Source organism: Ceratotherium simum, chromosome 14 (assembly GCF_057802395.1).
Source record: "Ceratotherium simum simum isolate JZ-2026a chromosome 14, ASM5780239v1, whole genome shotgun sequence".
NCBI lineage: Eukaryota > Metazoa > Chordata > Mammalia > Perissodactyla > Rhinocerotidae > Ceratotherium > Ceratotherium simum.
Genome location: NC_141913.1, coordinates 18,273,983 through 18,290,802, shown reverse-complemented (window position 1 = coordinate 18,290,802; position 16,820 = coordinate 18,273,983). Strand labels below are relative to the sequence as shown.

The 16,820-nt window shown below is 39.4% G+C and overlaps 1 protein-coding gene across 1 annotated transcript; it reads left to right on the top strand.

Annotated features, from left to right (window-relative positions):
* Positions 1-6,103: 6,103 nt before the first annotated feature.
* On the top strand, positions 6,104-15,830 carry AQP4 (aquaporin 4). The gene is made up of 4 exons (XM_004420977.3): positions 6,104-6,518; positions 7,414-7,578; positions 7,859-7,939; positions 11,377-15,830. The coding sequence occupies exons 1-4, from the start codon at positions 6,138-6,140 to the stop codon at positions 11,653-11,655; spliced, it is 906 nt and encodes a 301-aa protein (XP_004421034.2). The 5' UTR covers positions 6,104-6,137; the 3' UTR covers positions 11,656-15,830.
* The last annotated feature ends 990 nt before the right edge of the window (positions 15,831-16,820 follow it).

Here is a 16,820-nt window from a genome sequence, read left to right as displayed (position 1 = left end):
CACAGATGTTAGTTAGCTCAGGGCCAATCTTCCTCACCAAAATACTGATATATATATATATAGGTATATATATATAACTATTTTAAAAAATGTTTTGAGGGCAAGGGTGGGAGGAGTCCACAAATCCCAAAGATATACATTGGCACCAAAGGAAAACAGTATGATATAGTAGATCAAAAATTCAGAAGCAAAATGTGTTAACCAGCTAGTTTTTGCTGAGTACTCTTGTAATTTTCATTTACCCTTCTTTAAGTGTCCTCATACGTTACTGACCTACAACTTCACAAGGCTATTTAATTAAAAATTCACAAGGTTGCCTGACATAAAGGACTGATTTTAAATCAATGTGCCATGTTACCATCCTTCCCACAAAGATCACAGCACCGTACAAGAGGAAAGTTAAGAAGATTTCTTCAATACATTGTTATTCCATTTTTAAATGAATTAAGCTCTTTTAAAGTTACCAGTGGGAAAAACAATTTTAGATTCCAAATCTCATTTGGTTCTAGGATCAGGCCAGTTCAAAACTAATCAACTTAGAAGCTATTGCTTATATCTGCCAGGTTCCCCATTTCATAATGCCCCCCCACCATCATCACCACACGCTCATTATAGCTGCTTTCTTCCATCATTATATCCTGCGTGCATCGCCACAGACAATCCTATTGGAAATTTCTGTCCCTAGTCCAAGGAAAAAACAGGCAAGTAGCTGGCTATTGCACAGGACTGAAAGATTGTAGGAGGATCAATAACACCATCTCAAATATGAAAAGGATGATAAGTAATACCTAATACGAAAAACTAACTCCAGTAGGTAAAGGGTTAATCCCTGGTCAACTTTAAGCCACACTGCTGAGAGTACTAATGAGTGTGTGAATTGGTGCCAATTAGGGTGGCCCTTCCCTTGACGGGAACAGCCATCCCTTAGGAACTAGACTGTCAACACATTCTACCAGGGCAGTGATCAGCCAGCCAGAAGAAAGAGAAAGGGTCTGAGAAACTCTGGTAACCAAGTTTTGCTGGCACTTTATAAAATGGTGACGGGAACTGTCAATGCTCCGGAGGGAATGCTAATGAGCCCAGGGCAACTTGCAAAGAGCGGACCTGAAAAATGCCCCCCAACAGCCAGCAATCCCTGGGAGCGCCACTCTTTGTGGGTTCCTGTGGACAGGACCACAGGCCTCATTCACAGGGAGAACCTAACACTGCAGCATTGTTCTTTGGGTTCATAGGCCTTGCAACCACTCCTGACTCAATGTTCTTAGAGTCAGAGCAATTACACTTAGCACATCTGCCTAGAAAGTCAAAGTTTTCCAATTTTTAAAAAAACATTTTGCATGTTTTTTTTAATCTCATTCTAAAATCTGAACGGTAAACAGCTTTAAGAATCAATGTTTTAAGTCTTCTTTGTAGATTTACATAAATTCCCCTTTTCTTCTCATCAGAATTTATTCTGACTTTCAGGGAGCACATTTTTAAAAGGCCAGAACCCCTGATGGACAACCATGAGTGCTCAACCACGTTATGGGAGAATAAATTCAATCTTTGTTATATGAGAATGCTTGAAACAGTAATAAAATGCTCCTCTGAAATTCACACTCAAAATTTTAATTCCTTTTTCTGAGGAGAGCTTTTCACCCATTCCCGTGTCTCAAGTAGCCAAACGAGGCAAGAAAACAAAGAAACTGTGATGTGAAAGTATAGCAGCTTTTGTTCTTCTCTCTTCTGTATTTCTTCCCTGCCATGCTTCGTCCTAAAACAAAACTTTGATCTGAACTGAGACGGTAGGTGGAGAAGCAGAGAGGGATGGGGAGGATCCCATAGGTAGATGTAAGTTATCACAGTTCTAGTTGTTGGCTTGAGCGGTGGGTTCACGGATGTTCGTTGTATTATTAAAAAGTAGTTAATTACCTGTTATAAAATCAAAGAGAGCCATATGTGTACCAGTGATGACAGAGTGTAATAAACCAAGGATTGTGATTATTTCAATTCTAGGCATCTGAGGTCCTTTTAAAGAAAAAAATTGAGCTAGAGATGCAGGCAGCTAATTCTCAGACCTTCTAGAGTTCACCGAACTCCTTAGTTGGGGATGCCTTCCTGTGCAGTTGCACAGAGCCCCGCATTTAGAAAGGCCCCACATTTAGTTTAATGTCCTACAATCTTGAAATTCTTAATAATTTTTGAACAATAAGTCTTGTGTTCATTTTGCACTGAGCCCCACAAATGATGTAGTCAGTCTTGTCTCTGTGTTTCTAGATATTATATTTACGTGCAGTTCCCAATAATTTTATCCCCACCCAACCTCTACATTTTTAAATTTGTTACTTCTTACTCAATAATTGTTATTAATATAACAGTCAGGTGAGCACCCTAGAGTAATCTTATTTCCTACATTCCAAATCAGTGCTGTCCAGGCTACAAATGGACCTGCAGTTATCTTTGTGCTTAAAATGCTGCTTCTCAGTTCAAAAACTTCAGATAGAACCCATTGGATAGTTTGCCACTCAAAAACAAATGCACTGCAGCCTAGATTTCAATCATCCCAACTGCCAAATAGTGCAAATCGCTTTCTAATAGTTGCCCAATTCCAACTACAACACATTACCAAACAAGACAAATTCTCAGCTCTTCTTTGTGATAGAAAGGACTCTAAGCTTTGAGGAAATCCTCATTTTCAAAGATTACCAGCTAAAGAAACAATGTAAGCAAATGTTCTGTGTTCCTGAAATGTCCTGTGTCTATAGTGATCAGGTAGAGAAAAGTTATTTCAAGTTCAAATATAACTTGGCGATTGCCACATGGTGCAGAATCTTTCCACCCCTAGACTCCAAAAACCCAATCAGACAAGTGGCCGTAATCTGACTCCCAGCACACTGGGAGCTGCGGGCAGGCAATGAGAGCCGCACTCTGCCCAGGGAAGGCATGAGTGACAGACCTGCAGCAAGGCGGTGGGGGTAAGTCCTTCTTTCCCTTAAGGGAACAATGCTCAGGGCTAAAAGATGAAACTGACTCTTTTATTACAGATATTTGTGTCTTCTCAGGCAGAATCTAAAAGGAAACTATAGGGCAGATGGGTGGTTCTTTTAGATCTGGGGACTGGGCATATTTGTAAGAGAGGCATAGAGAAGGTAGAAGGAAAAGGATGCTTGTAGCAAAATCCTCCATATGTGCAAGACCTGTGAAAGCACAGGAAAATTACCCCGTGGAGGTAAATCTATCTGTAGTATTTTCATCAGAAAAATTACTCACCCAGGGGCTCAGCTGTCCAGAAGTGGATCAGGCTGGGTGTTCAGCTAGAAAGTAATGTGTCTGGGTCAATACAACCCGAGCACATCAACAAACCCCCTTTGTTCTGGGGAAAAAGAAGCAAAACAAATGGTGTTGATCCATTTCCAGTGAGTGTGAACACGGAAGGGAACATTGATGATAACAACAGGGGGCTATGAGAGAGCTCCGGTGAGCGCTTGTAAGGCCAGAGGTATGTACATGCTGCGGAAACTTTGGGTTCACAGCCCACTGAGGCTGGTCTCTGTGTCCTGGAATGAGATCAGATTTTTGTGGGTTTTCAAAAAAAGCTAAATGTACTCTTAAGGAATATATTTATCTGCTCGGGTTTTTTTTTTTTTTTTTTTTTGTTAATTTCTCTGGCTGATGACAATTTGAAGCTAGAAGAACAACTGAATTTCTTAAATTAGGTCTCTGGAGAGGTAGACAGATGTGTGAGAGAATGAGCAGGGAGAGGGAACTCAGGGAACTGGGGAGAGTGAGGGGAGAAAGAGAGCAGCGAGGAGGCGGCCTTTCCCCAGGGCCCGCCTCTCCTGGTATTCTCCTGTGCCGCTGAAAAGGGACCTGCTTCCTGCCACCTTAGCTTCCTGCTTCGTCTGCTTCCTTTTTCCCACTAAATCCGGCCACAGATGACCAGTGCCTGTGATAGCACCTTGCCCCTTTGCCATCCCGGCTACGGCCGTGGGCTGCTGGTGAGTTCAGAAGCCACCCTCATAACTTCTTTTTCAATTTGTGAGTTCTTTGAGTTTCTCCCCCTTTGAGATATTTTTAATATCTCTCCCAGGGCACCCTGTTTTTGTCTCTTTATTTTCTCTTCCTCTAGGGAGTGTGATGTCATTGTCCTCCCAGCTGGGGTTTTTCATAATTGCTCTATTCACTTGGAGGAGTTCACTTAGGCAACGGACGCTTGGGGCAGGGCTGGCTGTTCCCCTTCTGGAACCACCCTGACTTGGGCAGAAAATGGGTTTCTCTTTCCAACTCTGAAGCAAAGCCCCAGATCAAACCAGAGGCTGAGCTGAGATCCTAAAGGTCAAGGGAAAGTTCCCCTAGCACTCTTTGGCACAGCATTTCCCCACTGCCCATCCAGAACCCAGGCTCTTGGGGACAGTAAGTGATGTGGGGGGAAAGCGCTCCACTCTTGGTAATACTTCAAGGGGAAAGCTGCCATACCACAAATCTGTTAAAATACATGGCTCTTGCCTAACCCTTTTCATAGCCCTCTGTGATTAGAGTCTCTGCTAAATGCCCTCCACACTCCTTGGCTTCCATGGCTATCACAGGAAAAGGATAAAGGTAAATGTTTTGAATAATGGGGTAACTGCCCCCCAAGGGCAATCGTAGCCATTTCTTGCCAGAATGAGCAGTTGGCATTGATATCCTCAAATTCCACCTCTTCTCAGCTCCAAAGACAGACAATAAGACGAAAATCCATTGGAGGAAGATAAGGTCTTCCCTCCCAAACTGCTCCCCACTCTCCCCTCCCCCTCCTCCTCCACCCTCCTCCCCCCAACCCTAACACACACACAAGCTCCCCTAGGAAGAGGTACGCGTCTTCCAGGGCCAAGCAGAAGGAAGAGAAGGCCGTCGAGAAGACACTACAGAAAAACCGCTTCCCACGGAGCCTTCTGCTTTTAGGACCGGTTCCCTTGCCACACCCCCTTTCCGCTGCGGGCCGCAGCGGCGCCTCCCCGGCTGTGAGCCGCACTTGGCTGCCCCCCGGTGGGCGGGCAGGGTGCCCGGGGCGCTGCTTGCCTACGGCGGCCTCCAGGATCCCTTTGGAGAGGTTTATCTGAGGGGTAACCTAAGGGTTTGAGAGAGGGTCAGGCACAAGGAGGGACTGTCCCCTAACCATGCGAAAGCACCGCGGGGGTCAGGATGCAGCTTTCCCAGGCGAGGCTGCCCGGGCCACCTCGGACACCGGCGGGCTGGCATGCGGCAGGTCTCAGGCTGATAGGCGGGTCTGTTTGTCCACCTGGCCGTCGCCCGGGAGCCTGGCAAGGGCCCGGGAGTGGCCGCTCCCCTGCTCTTGGAGAGGCGCTCCAGGGTCCCCTGGGGCCTGAGATTGACACGTCCCGCGCCGCACGTCCAGACCTGGGCAGAGAGCAGCGTCCCTCCGCGGGGCCGCTCCGGGACTCCTCTGGCTGGCAGGGGCCAGAGAGGGAGTGTCCCGTCCCAGCTCAGGCTCTGCCCCTTCCCACCGCCAATGCCAGTCACCATGAGCTCCCCTCCCCGCAATGAATTTACCTTCTCCAAAGGCAGACTTCAGCATTCTTAGCTTCCTAGCAGGCCTCCCCCTTAATCCAGAGTCTCTACTGGGGGCGAGGGGAGGGAGAATCACGCTCCACAAATCCATTTTCAGAATGCCAGGTTCAGCAATAAATTAACAAACCTGAAAAAGATCTCCCTTTTTTTATTGCTTTATGTTCAAAATATAAATGGCATCTAAAAAGTACATTCAACTTAAAAACTTGCTCTGGGGGAGTTAACTACAAGGTAAATATATTTTACTCTTAATTCTTTATAAGGAACTTGATTTAGACCTTTTCCTTTCTAGGGACAATTCAGATAATTTTCCAGTGAAACTGGGTGATTTTTGAATATTAAATAAAAGGAGACTAGAATAACAATCTCTTGATTATTAATTAAGGAGACAATTAATTAATTAAGGAGATTTTCCAGAAACATTCTTTCTTGGTCTGCAAATAACCCTTAGGGCGGCCCTCCCCACAGAAGGGCAAGACTGCAGGCCTGGCGTCTTCACCTAAATTCATAAACCCTGATTTGGTAGCTTCTGATGCCAATGTGTTTTTGTTTTCAGTAAGTGTGGACCTTTGTGTAGAAGAGAGAGCATCATGGTGGCCTTCAAAGGGGTCTGGACTCAAGCTTTCTGGAAAGCAGTCACAGCGGAATTTCTGGCTATGCTTATTTTTGTTCTCCTCAGCCTGGGATCCACCATCAACTGGGGTGGAACAGAAAAGCCCTTACCTGTCGACATGGTTCTCATCTCCCTTTGCTTTGGACTCAGCATTGCAACTATGGTGCAGTGCTTCGGCCACATCAGTGGCGGCCATATCAACCCAGCTGTGACGGTGGCCATGGTGTGCACCAGGAAGATTAGCATCGCCAAGTCTGTCTTCTACATTGCGGCCCAGTGCCTGGGCGCCATCATTGGAGCAGGGATTCTCTACCTCGTCACACCTCCGAGTGTGGTGGGGGGCTTGGGAGTCACCACGGTAGCATCCTTAGCTCTTATTTTCAAACTAGGACTCCAGGCTTCCTACAGACTCTGCTGGATGACACCCTGGTGGCCTGAGAGACCTTTCTAACATAGCTGATTTATTCCCGGGGAATTTCTGATGATTCTTGATAGGGGTGAAAACTGATTCCAGCAACACTGAATATATCATAGGAAATCACTGTTTGCTATTGAGTGACTTGAATAGTACGAAGTCTAGGTGGCACAAAAATTGTGTTGGTTTTTTTTCCTCTCTCTCTCATCCCAGTGACTATACTGACTATATAGTTAGCTTAAGCCATCTTTATTACAATTATTTGTTGGTTCACCAGCAGAAGAAACAATTTTGTTTCTTGTCATGTTCATGAGATTTAAAATGATCTACATCAAGAGTCACACTTGAAAAAATAAATTGGTGTTTGATCCTAGTTTTGTTCTTAGCTGATTAGAAATATCATTTGTTAGCTCAGCACCGGGGTTGATTAAAAACCTGCACACGATTTAAATTTTAATTGAAATGTATATTAATTAATTTAAACCTAATTAATGAGCTTAATCATTGCCTTATAAAATTACAAGACTCAAGAATCTCTTTTATAAGTTAAGTGCAGCAGTAGCACATTTTGCTTGCTTTGTAGAAAAGGACATTCAGCAAAAACTCCCACTTGGTCATTGTAAGAGTAATGAATTATCTGTAATGGCCCAAAATGGGTAGAAATTTATTCCTTCTTTTTGAAGGGGCGGTGCAGCAGACAGTGTCTCAGTTGGGAATGGGATAGAAGACTCAAATTAATCATCAGTTTTTACAGGGATAAAAACATTGCCTTTCTCAATGATATGTTATCATAGAAAATGTACTCTTGCTTCAATTCAGATGATTTTTCTCTTTTTAGGTTCATGGAAATCTTACTGCTGGTCATGGTCTCCTGGTGGAGTTGATAATCACATTTCAGTTGGTGTTTACTATTTTTGCCAGCTGTGATCCCAAACGGACTGATGTCACTGGTTCAGTAGCTTTAGCAATTGGATTTTCTGTGGCAATTGGACATTTATTTGCAGTAAGTTTCCAAGTCCATTTAAATAATTGATCCATTTCGTTTACCCTCACGCTAGAGCTGGCCTAAAGATGTGTTTTACAGCTGTAGGTCTTTGGTATCCAGCCACATGTCCATTTTAGGTGGTTATTATGCTAACTTTGTGATAAGAATGTTGATATGGCTGCTAACATCTTCACAGTTCCTCTAACTGACTTGGCAAATGGTAGCAAATTGCAATGAACGATACCTATTGGTAGCTCTATTTCAGCAATGTCTGAAGTTGTTTTCTTTTTCCCTATAGATCAATTACACTGGTGCCAGCATGAACCCCGCCCGATCCTTTGGACCTGCAGTTATCATGGGAAATTGGGAAAACCATTGGGTAACCATCATATTGATAGTTCCTGTCTTCCTATAGTTGAGGAAAATTACCCATGGAGCTCTTTTTTTTTTTTTTCATTATATTGCTTACTAGTTTCTCTTACTTCCTCTCAACCTTGACCCCCCACTTTATTACATCTTTCACAAAGACTAGGGAGAGACTAGCACAGATCTGCTACAAAACATTTCATCTTATATCTGTTCTGGGCCTTCAGTAATAGTCTTTTTTTTAAGCACTGCTCTGGGCACTGTATTTGACAGACTGCAGCAGAATATATTGTACATGGAGGTTGCCTATGTGAAACAAGTTAAAATCAAAATGGTGTAGTGAATATGGTGTTTAAATAATTGAAAGTAAAGCCTTCCTGGCAATAACAGAAAAAAAGAAGAAGAAAAAGAAAGAAGAATGCTTAAAAGCACTGCCCATAGCAAAAATATTTACCTTTTTTGTTTACAAAAGCATGAACCCAGTTAATAGTATGCGAGATGGAAGCATTTGAACTGCACATGGTGAGGATTAGATGGTTCAAATGTTTACACTATTATCACCATAACCGTTGCCGGAAAAATAAATGATTTTCAGAAAAGGCACACTTTTCAGTATCATGCCTAACCTACTTATTAATGTGGTGGCAATGCTTCCAGAGAACAGTGGTATCCATTTTTAAATACCACAATCAATTTTATTTCAATTGTTTCTTACAAAAAAGGAATTTAAATCCCTTAAATGAATAATGTGGCAGTTTTGAAGGCCACCCACATACTAACTAACAATAACCAATAAAAATATGAGGCATATGTAAGCCAGCTTCAAATGGGGCTAACTTTTATTGTCATTTATATGTTCGAATGCTATTTTACACCTTTTATTTTTAATTCGTGAATATAAGAATATGTCACTTATGTTTTAGTCTCATGCGTGCAGTGGTTATTGACCCAGTCACACCCACTCAACCATGAGGTACATTGCAAATGAGGAGAAACTGCACCACTGCTATGTGCATTCTTCTAAGAAAAGTGTACCGAGTCTTTACAAGTAATCCATACAATTAAATAACAGCATGAGAGTCTGTGTTCGAAAGTAAGAATTTGAACCCAGCCATACAAAAACTTAGTCAACAATACTATTCATGAGATTGGTCATTTTGCCACTGATATTTCCATTTATGTCTCAAAAGATTTGCCGCATTAACAGGAATGGAATGGAAATTTTTAATGGGCAGTATATAAATATTATGATAAAAGTACAACTTTTAGTTCAACTTATAAATTCAAACTATTTTTGTAATTAAAATTTAGAAAAATGACAATTTTAATTTAATTTATGAGGACGTTAATATGTGGATGAAAATATACATCTTATTAATTTCTTGTTGGTTGTAGTAAACTAGTTAAGGTTCCCCCTTGTTGCTATTTTATACCAAACTTAATCTTACTGAAAATGAATGTCCATTTTGTAGCAATGGTTGTGGGAAATTTAGAACTAATTTAAATTACATTTTAAGATAGAAATAACAACAAAACATTAATGGCGAATTTTTTGTATGGTGTAATAACATTTTTTAGTTTTCTTCTTTATACTTTTCTGTATTTTCTATATTTTTAGCAATAAAAATTATTTGCCTTTGTAGATTTTTACAGTTACTTTAAAGTACATTGTGACTTTGCTTTGCAATAGCAACTTGAAATTGAGATTTGTTTATTTTTGAGAGCACGCAGCCAGATGTCTTCTTCATAGGTGTTTTGGGGAAGTTTTGTAATTGCTTCGCCGTCCTTATTCTCCCTTGTGGGATTTGTACCTTGTGGAACAGAACGTGTCTAATGAGATCTCACCAAAGGAACAAAGAGCAAAACATTTCGAGGCGGGCTGTCCTTGTTTCTCCTTTGACAAGGCATGGAGAGGCCAACTCTCACGTGGTTTCTTTCATGTTCAAGATACGGAACTTGGTTCCCGCAGCCACTCCACCAACAGTTTTTCTGTTAGGTATATGTATTCAGCTTCAGCTTAAAGTTTGCATTTTCTTTGGATTTTGCAATGAGGATGCTAAGTGAAATTAATTTCCAGAGAGTGTTTTAAGCCAGAAGCATTCATCATATTTTTTTCATGAGAGAAGTATAGTGTAATGGTAAATAGAACAGTGGTTCAAAAGAGGAATTTGAAATCAGACAGACTTGAAATCCCAGCTCAGCTACTTGCTAAGCATGAAGTCTTAAGCAAGCTTCTTACCCTCTCAGAGTGTCAATTTTCTTACCATAAAATGGGGATAATAGTAATATCTACTTCAAAGGTTATTGTTAGAATTGAATGAGTTAATACAGGAAAAGTGCTAAGTGCAGCCAGCTCAGACAGAGTGCTCAACAAACAGAGCTTCAGTTGCTCGTTTATCTGTTGAATGATTGTGTAATATTCTACAGCATACATGTGCTCTAAAGGAAATGTTGAAGTTTATCCAAACTCAAAACTTCGCTTATGCTAGCCACATAAGTGGTATAATAAAAACTTCCAGTTATTGAATTAAAATACTATGGAATTGTTAATCCTCAAATAACCAGCATCCATAAACTCAGTACAGATTTTTTTACCAAGTGACCACTGTCAGAACCATGAGCATGAAAGCACTCTGCAAGAAGAGTAATAAACAAACCGTGACGTTTTCTGTTAAATCAAATTACCAAATTATAGAGAGGAAAAACACGTAAAACATAAGGAAAACGACATAGCCGGCCTAGTCATATACATCTTTAAATTGTCTAGGAAACAGGAAATGGAGCAGGGTACTATGAAGTTGGAACTATTAAGTACTTTACAAGTATTATTTCAATTTAATCCTGACAATCCACGAGGTATGTATTATTATAATCCTCACTTTGCAGATGAGTAAATTAAGGTTTAGGAAGTTAAGTAGCTGATGCAAGCACTCACAAAATGGCTAAGTGGTGGAGCTGGGATTCCATGTATCGTGCTGTACTGAATAATTAAAGCCCCACATGATAAAATCTGTTCTATGATCATGATTGGATCAGAAACCAATGTAAAATGGCAATATTAAGAAAGCATGATAAGTACTCTCCGGAAATTTTTTTTTTTTTTCTATTTTAGTTGAAAAATTCTTAGTGTCTGCTTAATTTGCAGTACCACCAAAAAGGAGCCACTTTACTTTAAGGATTATCAGAAAATGGAAAGAACGTAATTAATGAAAGTAGGAAAAGAGAAGAGGAAACAGTCTTTTCTTGTTTTCTGTTCAAACGTTATTTAGCAATATATGGCTCTCTGATGCGCGTTTGCTGTGTATTTTATATTCTTTCCAGTTCTCCTCTTTTTTATGCATGACACATTTGCTCTCTTAATTTAAACCAGCTAAGTTCTATAGTCATGTGTTGTTCAAAGGAATAGTTTTGTTCTTCTTAAACTCTGTGACTCTTCCATCTTTCCCCCAGATATATTGGGTTGGACCAATAATAGGAGCTGTCCTCGCTGGTGGCCTTTATGAGTATGTCTTCTGTCCAGATGTTGAACTCAAACGTCGTTTTAAAGAAGCCTTCAGCAAAGCTGCCCAGCAAACAAAAGGGAGCTACATGGAGGTGGAGGACAACAGGAGCCAGGTAGAGACAGACGACTTGATTCTAAAACCTGGAGTGGTGCACGTGATTGACATTGACCGGGGTGAGGAGAAGAAGGGGAAAGATCCATCTGGAGAGGTGTTGTCTTCAGTATGACTAGAAGATAGCACTGAAAGCAGACAAGAACCCTCAGAACTGTCCTCAGATTTCCTTCCACCCATTAAGGAAACAGATTTGTTATAAATCAGACATGTGCAGGTTTGTTGTTTCATGTCATATTACTCAGTCTAGATCATAAATATTTCATGATTTGCCAAGGAGGAATGGAAGAAACCTATTGTGAATTCCAAATCTAAAAAAAATCTTTGTAAAGTATCTGCAAAGCAAATATGTATCTAATTTGTCTGGTTGCCATTCATAAATAATAGGTTTAAAATGTGTATCAAGATTTGGCTAAGTCTTGTCTGACAGAACTTGCAGACATATCTATCAGCTTATTCCTCCTCTACCATGAAACTGGAATTGTCAATCCTCGTTTGAGTATTTATTCCATTAAATCAAGTTAATCAATGGCAAAGTACAGTATGTCACAGAGTCATGCACATTCAAGAGAGGAAATATAACAAGCTCTTTTATGAGCAATCCCTTATTTATAAACTACCTCGGCAAAAGAATATTAACAAGGGTCATTGCTGATGAATTGTTTCCGTTTATATTTCAAATACCCAACTTTCAACCCAAACTCCAATTTATAATATGCCTTCCTCCTCCTCAATGCCCAAGGTAATGTGAAACTAAAGCCCAGAAATTTGAAGAATGTTCAGAAATCCTGTATATTTATTAATTCCACCTATTAAAACATCCAAATCATAAGGAACACCTATCAAGATTCAGGATAAACAGTCTCATAAGATCTTATCGGGGTGGGGTGAAAATTACCATTATACAAAAATCATAAGGACAAAGGAAATCTGTAGTTTAGTATCAAACAGTTGATCTGTTTTCAGTGCACATCCTCAGATGCACTACATGAAGTTAACAATCTAAGCTTTTAACCGCTTAACCACTCTGCTTATTTTTTTTAATTTATTGACAAAACTAGGGGTTTTGTTGGTTTGTAACTTTGGTTATCTATATTTAAACATTAGCTGAAACATATTTTTGACAACAAGAAGGTAACTAGTTGAATCCTGACTTTTTGTTGATTATTAAGCTCTGCTCACTCTGGAAGGTGCAAGCTGGTCCTGCCCAGTCCCAATCTCTGTTGCTCTCTCACTTCTCATGACATTTGTTGATAATCTTCACTGTGTGTGTAATGATATTTTAATGAATTAAATGCGTGAGAGACGAGGAACAACATCGTTGCAGAATAAAAGGGTGAAGACATCAGAACACTGTAGTCAAAGCTGACGAGATGACCAGTCTCACTTGTGGAGATGTTATATGTAACTCAACACATTTTTGAAGTGTTTTCATTATTGACTCGTTTATTTGTCAAAATAGTTTGTTTTTCCTGTACTGCTTTGCCTTATGTCAGTAGAAAGGTCTCTGGAAAGCCCAGTTTCAATCATCTGAACCGTCTAGTCTAGACTTTATGTTAGACAAAGAGCTGCAAATGTCAATTTCACTGAACAAAAGCTAGTGGTAAAGCAAAAACCTATCACTACAAAGAGTGCCTTGTAAATAGCTGATAATCAAGGGGTTTCTTTTCGCACACACAGTTCCAACTGTGTGCCACTTGTTAGTGTTAATGGCAGTTGTGTGTCTGTGGCAGTGAGATAATGGACCACTATTAAATCTGATTCTTTTCAGTGCTAGGAAAGTGATGCGTGAGGTTCCCAGACAGTTATCACACACTGTAGCGCCTGAGAGTGCCGCTAGCGTTTTTTATTAGCAGGTGTGAAATCCCAGTCCCCCTTCTCAGGGGTGTGGCCAAGCACACCCTTTGCCAGTGATGCACATTGCTTCCTGTTTGTGGTGGCATCTATAGGAGCTAGGGTGCCATTCTAAGGATGGTTTATGCCCATCTTTTCAAATGTTTGCACAATATACCACTAAAGGCTTAAAATCGGGGGTGGTTCAGCTTACAAGATAATGCTATCAACCGTCGGCAAACATGTCCGTTCAAAAATAAGTTACGTTAACAAGGAAAAGTTAAACAGATTTTCTGAATACGCTTACAATTTACTGGCTTATAATCATTTGTATTCAGCCATATGATTTACTTCCTATACATTCGCTTCCAGTTAGAGTATTCAATAAGTTAGTGCTAAAAAAAAAAAAGGGTGAATGATGTTTTCGTAATTTGTTTTCCAGCAACTAGCAGAATGCCTGGCACATAATAGGTATTCAAAATAAGTGTGTTCGTTAATAAAAATATATAAATTTCATTTGGGATTTAAGAATACGAATAATTTTCTTTTAATCTTTATTTTGCTCAATATTTAATAAAAGCGTGGTTTCAAGGACTACCAAGGGAAGGCAATATAAATGTAAAACCCATGAAATATGTTTTTGCATTCTACTATTTTAGAGGCATGCAGTGAATGAAAGCTTTAACACTTTTTTTTCCTGCATATGAGACAACATATTTTGTATTTCACTCAAGGCTCTGCCAGTAAAAAGTAATGAAATTGTACCTTTCTAATGACATCTATACAGCAGGGGTCTATTGCCTTGTGGATGGCACCAAATTATCCAAGTGTATTAGGAGACTAAGGCTTTTTCCTTTAATCCCTTCTTATTAATGAAGTGCATCGTGCTGCTCCCAGGAGACTGCTGCTGACAGATATACAGAAAAGAGATCAGAGAGAAAAAACTGGAAGGACATAAATGAATTATACCCAGCCAGGAAATGATGCCAACCGTCTCTTCCCTAAGGAAAAGTACACAAGTGCCCCAAAATTGTAAGGTGGACCCTACACTGAAAATGTATATAGTTCATCAAAAGAGTACAAAGAGTAAGAGTCATTTTTTAAGTTTTCGGGGCTTTCTTAATAATTGGAGCACAGAATTTGAATGTATGTTTTCGTTGTTGAAGATGACATTTTCTTCAAAGAGTCCTAAACTTTTACACTAGAAGGAAATATTTTCTGGTACCTAAATAGTTGCCTAAATTTAAGATTCCTACACTTTGTTTCTGCTATTTGATCTTTTCATAAATTCTTACACTTTCTTTCTACCCTCTGACCCTTTTCCTAATGAAGTTGATAGGTGCTAGCAAGAACTGCTAATCAATCTGGAAGATTTTACAAGGAGATCAGAAATATTTGAATAGCATATACAATGGAATTAAGCTGTCTGATTAATTATTAGAGGTCTGATTCCAAATAGCACAGAATATTCTTCTTAGGCCGTGAAACCAGGCAACTCATTTACTGGTTTAAACTCAATAATGAACAGGAAAATTCCAAAGAAGGGTAGCAAACTTAAATGCTAAAACTCATCCTATCCTGCTGCGGCCCTTTGTTGCAACATGTTGACAGTGTCCCCACATGTTGTGAATATTTGACAGAGAAATTGCCTTTGTGACAACTGAAGATGATATTGGGAGCTCAATACACAAGCTTACCAAACAATATAAATTCTCATCATAAGCACTAGAGAATATGCAAATTCAGAATATTTTATACCTGAAAATAATTCTGTCTTTCGTAATATGTTTATGGCATCAAAGTTATTAGGAAGGTGTGGTTACTATTTGGAAAATGTAATGTAACAAAACTCATTTTCTTTCCCACAAATGTTGTCTGTTTGCATTGGCATTGTAGTACTTTACAGATCACCCAAAACAATAGTAACTTTTGAAACCCATAATTCTCTGAAATGCACAGAAGACATTTAGTTGAGGCCCCAAAACTGTGGCCAATCACTTTTGCAAATGACCGTAGCTTATGAAAACATATCGAATAAATATTATACAACATCTGCAATGAACATCAAATTTAAGAGCAGTTATAATGTTACCCATGCATGCTAAAATCCAAGAGCTAAAATATATACCTCATTTATATAATCCATTGGAATATATTTCTAGATTCTCTTCAGAATTAATTAAATAAACATGCAACTTATGAAAATACATAAACAATTGTTTATCAGTTTTATGACCCAAATCACAATAAAATTGCAATTCATGATAAACTGGTGAGAATAAACTGAACATATGGTTATATTTACAATTATTCATTAACTGAAATGTTATTCCAACATTAGAACTAATGTTAAGGAGATTTAAACTGTAATGTCTAATATTTGGAATAATCTATTAAACTATTAGCATTGTGGTTGATTTTCATGCGTTATGTTGTATCTCATACTACTAAGCTTGTGCGAATAAACTTTTTGATGTTTTAAAAGATAAGCATTGTGTTTGATGATGTTCGAAAATTCATTCATAGTTTTTGCAAGTTAGATCGTAGGAGCATCCTTTAGAATGACCAGAAGGTTTAGATATTTGAGTATAAACAACACCAAATGAAATGATGGGGGAATCCATATAATAAAACGTATGTTTTGAGAGCCTGCAAAGTATACACTGTGGTAGGCCCTGACGTAGACAGTGAAAAATGTGTTTTCATGGGCTTAATTCTAAATGTCCACATCTACGCAAAACAGATCATTGAATATCAGCTATCACTATAGTGAGTCTAAAAGTGGAGACTTAAACAACTGTGACTCAAAGGAGGCTGGTATTGCTAAATAGAAGACCCATCCTTAGGGCATCTGGCAGATTCTGCCTACCCAGACGGATAGTATAGGCGTAATGAGTACTGGTTTACTCCCATGGGTTCTTGGTTTGAGGGGCTTCTCAATTTTTAGAGGTTATAGACCCTCAGGGAAGGATTGAGGACAATATTTTATGTAGTACACAACCCATGAAATGAGAAGTAAATGATGCCTTAGAAGCCAGTTGGATATGTACCTCTCTTACAGCATTTGTCACATTGTAGTGAAATCGTTTGTGTAGGTGTCTGTCTCCCCTACTAGGTTCTAAACTCATTTAGGGCTAAGACTGTGTCTTATTCATTCTGTATCCTCAGCATTGAGCGCTAGCCTTGACATTTTCCTCAATAAATGCTTGTTGCATGAATGAATAAAGAATTTGAGAACTATCTTACAATCATTAGGAAATATCTAATGAGCACTATCCCTCAATCTAGTTGTTTTTTGTTGTTGTATAGGTATGTGCTAAATATTTGCATTCTTATACTTCCAGTTAGGAACCTGAAATTAGCTCAAACATCAAAGAAAAATAAAATAAAAAATGCACAGAAAGAATGAAACACTGATTGGATTTCTAAAATTTATACCTAATGTGT

What these genes read in the sequence shown, in the direction of transcription:
- AQP4 (XM_004420977.3), top strand. Translation starts at nt 6,138, where the DNA reads ATGGTGGCCTTCAAAGGGGTCTGGACTCAAGCTTTCTGGAAAGCAGTC. An exon ending in CAATTGGACATTTATTTGCA is followed by an intron (nt 7,579 to 7,858) that starts GTAAGTTTCCAA and finishes TTTTCCCTATAG; the next exon opens with ATCAATTACACTGGTGCCAG. An exon ending in GAAATTGGGAAAACCATTGG is followed by an intron (nt 7,940 to 11,376) that starts GTAACCATCATA and finishes TCTTTCCCCCAG; the next exon opens with ATATATTGGGTTGGACCAAT.